The sequence below is a fragment of the Myxine glutinosa genome, chromosome 3, assembly GCF_964187855.1.
Source record: "Myxine glutinosa chromosome 3, kmMyxGlut1.1, whole genome shotgun sequence".
Classification (NCBI taxonomy): Eukaryota; Metazoa; Chordata; class Myxini; order Myxiniformes; family Myxinidae; genus Myxine; species Myxine glutinosa.
Genome location: NC_136263.1, coordinates 140,057,592 through 140,063,591, shown reverse-complemented (window position 1 = coordinate 140,063,591; position 6,000 = coordinate 140,057,592). Strand labels below are relative to the sequence as shown.

The window sequence follows — 6,000 nt, the reverse complement described above, 5'->3', positions numbered from 1 at the left end:
TGGCTGTGAGGTGTTTTTATTACGTGTTTGATGGCTGTGAGGTGTTTTTATTACGTGTTTTATGGCTGTGAGGTGTTTTTAATTTTGTGTTTTATGGTTGTGAGGTGTGTTTTTATTTCGTGTTTGATGGCTGTGAGGTGTTTTTAGTTTTGTGGTGGTGAGGTATTTTTAATTTTGTGGTGGTGAGGTGTTTTCATTATGTGTTTTATGGCTGTGAGGTGTTTTAAATTACTTGGTGGTGAGGTGTTTTGAATTACTTGGTGGTGAGGTGTTTTGAATTACTTGGTGGTGAGGTGTTTTGAATTACTTGGTGGTGAGGTGTTTTGAATTACTTGGTGGTGAGGTGTTTTGAATTACTTGGTGGTGAGGTGTTTTGAATTACTTGGTGGTGAGGTGTTTTGAATTACTTGGTGGTGAGGTGTTTTGAATTACTTGGTGGTGAGGTGTTTTGAATTACTTGGTGGTGAGGTGTTTTGAATTACTTGGTGGTGAGGTGTTTTGAATTACTTGGTGGTGAGGTGTTTTGAATTACTTGGTGGTGAGGTGTTTTGAATTACTTGCTGGTGAGGTGTTTTGAATTACTTGGTGGTGAGGTGTTTTGAATTACTTGCTGGTGAGGTGTTTTGAATTACTTGGTGGTGAGGTGTTTTGAATTACTTGCTGGTGAGGTGTTTTGAATTACTTGGTGGTGAGGTGTTTTTAGTTTTGTGGTGGTGAGGTATTTTTAATTTTGTGGTGGTGAGGTGTTTTCATTATGTGTTTTATGGCTGTGAGGTGTTTTAAATTACTTGGTGGTGAGGTGTTTTGAATTACTTGGTGGTGAGGTGTTTTGAATTACTTGGTGGTGAGGTGTTTTGAATTACTTGGTGGTGAGGTGTTTTGAATTACTTGGTGGTGAGGTGTTTTGAATTACTTGGTGGTGAGGTGTTTTGAATTACTTGGTGGTGAGGTGTTTTGAATTACTTGGTGGTGAGGTGTTTTGAATTACGTGGTGGTGAGGTGTTTTGAATTACTTGGTGGTGAGGTGTTTTGAATTACTTGGTGGTGAGGTGTTTTGAATTACTTGGTGGTGAGGTGTTTTGAATTACTTGCTGGTGAGGTGTTTTGAATTACTTGGTGGTGAGGTGTTTTGAATTACTTGCTGGTGAGGTGTTTTGAATTACTTGGTGGTGAGGTGTTTTGAATTACTTGGTGGTGAGGTGTTTTGAATTACTTGCTGGTGAGGTGTTTTGAATTACTTGGTGGTGAGGTGTTTTGAATTACTTGGTGGTGAGGTGTTTTGAATTACTTGGTGGTGAGGTGTTTTGAATTACTTGGTGGTGAGGTGTTTTGAATTACTTGGTGGTGAGGTGTTTTGAATTACGTGGTGGTGAGGTGTTTTGAATTACTTGGTGGTGAGGTGTTTTGAATTATGTGGTGGTGAGGTGTAATCGCCCCAAACTTCCAGTCTGCACCTACCCCTCCCCTATGTATGTGCTGAGGTGTTCTTTCTTGAAAAAAAAACATTCAACCTAAATCTTCAACCTAAATTGCTTATAAAAATGTAATATCACAAACACAACAAATGCATTTGTGCAAAGTAATTGTTTGTTTTATGATTGGTGTAAATCATGACAACACAGCAACTCAGGTACAGTCATTAGCCTCAGCTAAAATAAGCGCTGCGCTCGCCTCACCAAGCTAGTATACATATATATACACACACACATACACACTGTATCAACATATACTCGTATATGTGTATGTACATATTTAAATATATATTGTTGGTGATAGACCTCAGCCGCTTGCCGGTGACTCCCCTACTTCGGACAATGGAGTTATTGTTCGCGATCAAGTTGCCTTTCCGACCACTCTCTTGCTCTCTCTCCTGGCTACTTATGGATGTGCGGCACCTGGATGACCGACGTGAGAAATGCCCTGAGTCTCGGACTGCATTCATCAGGGAACTCCGCACATACCCACGCATGCCCAGCTGACAGTAAACCCGATCAGCCACCCTCGAGCTCGCATCCCCGAACGACCACCCTCGAGCTCGCATCCCCGAACGACCACCTTCGAGCTCGCATCCCCGAACGACCACCTTCGAGCTTGCATCCCCGAACGACCACCTTCGAGCTCGCATCCCCGAACGACCACCCTCTAGCGCGCCCCACCGAACAACCACCCTCGAACTCGCACCCCCGAACGACCATCCTCGAGCTCGCAGCCCCGAACGACCACCCTCGAGCTCGCAGCCCCGAACGACCACCCTCGAGCTCGCAGCTCCGAACGACCATCCTCGAGCTCGCACCCCCGAACGACCATCCTCGAGCTTGCACCCCCGAACGACCACCCTCGGGCTCGCACCCCCGAACGACCACCCTCGAGCTCGCAGCCCCGAACGACCATCCTCGAGCTTGCACTCCCGAACGACCACCCTCGAGCTCGCACCCCCGAACGACCACCCTCGGGCTCGCACCCCCGAACGACCACCCTCGAGCTCGCAGCCCCGAACGACCATCCTCGAGCTCGCACTCCCGAACGACCATCCTCGAGCTCGCACCCCCGAACGACCATCCTCGAGCTTGCACCCCCGAACGACCACCCTCGGGCTCGCACCCCCGAACGACCACCCTCGAGCTCGCAGCCCCGAACGACCATCCTCGAGCTCGCACCCCCGAACGACCATCCTCGAGCTCGCACTCCCGAACGACCATCCTCGAGCTCGCACCCCCGAACGACCATCCTCGAGCTTGCACCCCCGACCGACCACCCTCGGGCTCGCACCCCCGAACGACCACCCTCGAGCTCGCAGCCCCGAACGACCACCCTCGAGCTCGCACCCCCGAACGAACATCCTCGAGCTTGCACTCCCGAACGACCACCCTCGGGCTCGCACCCCCGAACGACCACCCTCGAGCTCGCAGCCCCGAACGACCATCCTCGAGCTCGCACAACCTGATAATTCGCAATAGTCGAATACCGCTGTTCTGCTGCACCTTGGTCTCTCTTTAGCGTGAAGATGATCGCGGTAATGCCTCGTAATCCATCATCGCTACAGCAGGTCCGTCAAAAGCCCTAATTATACAGATTTCTGAGACTTCAGCGAAGTTGACGTTCCCTCCGCGGACTCTTCTCTCCCCCTCGTCCTCCCCTCTCCCCACCCCTGGCGCTTCGCGAACCGCCTTGCTCTGCCCCCATGGGTTTGGGCTGCTCCTCCTGTTCCCCATCTTCCGTCCTCCCTGTTCTGCCTCTTCCAGCATAATTTCACCTCCTCCTTCGGTCCTCCTCACTACTTGCTCTTCGCGGAGCATTTCCTGCTACGGACAAGACACCGAGTCTGACATTAATTCAGTGTCTCTGTAAATTGGGAGAGTGTGCGCCAGCAGAACGTGAGTTCGTGCATACGAGCAGCCAAGTATAAATACGTGCGGCGATAGTTCAGCACGTATCGACACCGTAGCCTACATATCCCACCGCACGTGAGAGCACAGCTCAGTGCGTCCCGCACGTGCGGCAAGAGCTGCTATAGTGCGCGTCCGTGCGGAGCCACACCGAGGACTCCCGGCGGTGTACGTCCCACCCGAGCACCGTCCCACGTACGCCGTACGCGTCCATCACCATGACCACGATGCTGTTTCTGCTGCTGTGCACGGCGTCCCTCGCTCAGGGTAAGGAAGGACGCACGAATCTCGAGATAAAAGTGAAAATCGCGCATTCCCATTATACGGATTCCCGGTGCTCTCCGGTCGGGCCAGTTCCTCCTGAGAATTTACCAAAAAAAAAAATCTTTATCTTGCATTTACTGAAATATTCGGTTCATTTGTTATTATCGTGATATCGATTATTCTGGACCGAATGTCCCCCAGGGTCGGTTCATGGAATCATCAGACGCGCATCTCGCTCAGAGGAGATCTCCAGGATGACCTGGGGTAAAGATGGACGATAAAGAGGAGGTCCCTGGCTGTATGTCCCCCTGACACACGCCTCGTAAACCGTAGAAAACAGATCATACTAGAACGGCACTCAGTAGAGAGCATACCTCCACCTGGTTGGCCATATCACTCAATGGTGAAGAATCACTTAAAAAATAAAATACTTCTCATATCCGATTACATATTCAGATCTTTACCAAAATCGAATCTGTTTGTCCTTGCTAGACACCCAACCTGTCCACTAATTTTCGTCCAAATCCATCCATAACTTTTTGAGATATCCCGCAATGTATAGTTTTTGGCCCTATCTCCCAATGGTGAAGAATCACTTAAAAAAATTAATAATTCTCATATCCGAATCAACATTCAGATCTTCACCAAAATCGAATCGATTCGTCCTTGTCACACGCACAACCTGTCCACCATGTTTCGTCCACATCCATCCATAACTCTTTGAGATATCCTGCTATGTATCGTTTTTGGTCCTTTCACTCAATGGTGAAGAATCACTTTAAAAATTCAATAATTTTGATATCCGATTACATATTCAGATCTTCACCAAAATCGAATCGATTCGTCCTTGTCACACACAGAACCTGTTCACCAAGTTTCGTCCAACTCCGTCCACAACTTTTTGAGATATCCTGTTATGTGTCTTTTTTGACCCTATCTCGCAATGGTGAAGAATCACTTTAAAATTTCTAGTAGCCGGATCCGAATCCGGATCTTCACCAAAATCTAATAATTTCGTCCTTGTGACATACCCTACATCCCTGCCAAATTTCTTCCGAATCCGTCCACAACATTTAGAGATATTTGGTTCACAAACAAACAAACAAGAAGACGTCATGCATAGCATGATACTTGCAAAATCCCCCCCCCCCCCCCCCCAAAGTTTTCCATTGATACTGCAAATTGTCCATTTCATGAAGATTAAAATTTACAATCTTGATCAAAACTCGGGTCAACAGGATGAAAATTGACGATTTTTCAGATGTAAAAAGACGATTTTGGAAGGTTGACCTTGAGTTGACCTTTGACCTTTTGACCTCAAAAATAGTTAGTTTCCCTATTTAGTGACTCGATGTGCAAATGCTGTTCAATTTTCAAGTCAATCGGATGAAAATTAAGGATACTAGGGCATTGCCCGTACTATATCTATATCTAAAATTATATCCCCCCCCTCTATTTACATGAAATGGTTTGGTCCAAAGCGAACGGCTTGCGAGTACGGTGACAATCCCCCCCCTCTATTTACATGCAATGGTTTGGTCCAAAGCGAACGGCTTCCGGAGTTTGGTAAAGAAATCGCCATCGCGTGCACAAACGCGCAGGAAAGCGAATGAATCGCAAATTCGGTTTTATTAGTTTTAAAACATAGTTTAACGCCAACATAGTTTGCAAACGTGAAATAAATGAATACGCTCTCAAATGTGCCATCCGAGGCAGAGTGTGTCCTCCACGTTCGGCACACGCGATCGTTCGCTGCTCTCTGATTGGTTGAATCGTTTTTTGGACATAGCTCGGTAAGTAATTGTCCGATTAATATGAAACCTTGAAAAGGCACATCCTCGGGTCCCCAGCAATATACCTGGCAAGTTTCAAGTATATCGGACCGGTAGTTGTCGAGAAACAGCGGTCACAGACAAACAAACAAACGTACAGACGTACAGAGATTACTGGAATTATAGATAGATTAAAAATTTGGCCTATGTTGACCTCAAAAATAGATGGTGGTTGAATTCAGTGACCATATATATAAATCCTCTAAGAAGTTCAAGTCAATCAAAAATGAAAATTGGTGATTTTAGAAATGTGGCCCATGTTGACCTTTTGGCCTATGTTGACCTCAAAAATACCTGGTGGGTGAATTCAGTGAGCAGATATGCAAATGCTGTTCAATTTTCAAGTCAATCGGATGAAAATTGAGGATTTTAGAAATTTGGCCTATGTTGACATTTTGGCCTATGTTGACCTAAAAATATTTGGTGGTTGAATTCAGTGATCAGATATGCAAGTCCTCTTCAAATTTCAAGTCAATTGGATGAAAATTGAGGATTTTAGAAATTTGGCCTATGTTGAC

The 6,000-nt window shown here is 46.7% G+C and overlaps 1 protein-coding gene across 1 annotated transcript in view; it reads left to right on the top strand.

Annotated features, from left to right (window-relative positions):
- The first annotated feature begins 3,326 nt into the window (after window positions 1-3,326).
- Window positions 3,327-6,000, top strand: part of LOC137424157 (cell adhesion molecule 3-like) — a 327,688-nt gene continuing 325,014 nt past the window's right edge. The window contains exon 1 of the mRNA XM_078774641.1: window positions 3,327-3,653. Within this exon, the coding sequence (XP_078630767.1) occupies window positions 3,605-3,653 (49 nt within the window). The 5' untranslated portion in view covers window positions 3,327-3,604. The remainder of the gene's footprint in view (window positions 3,654-6,000) is intronic.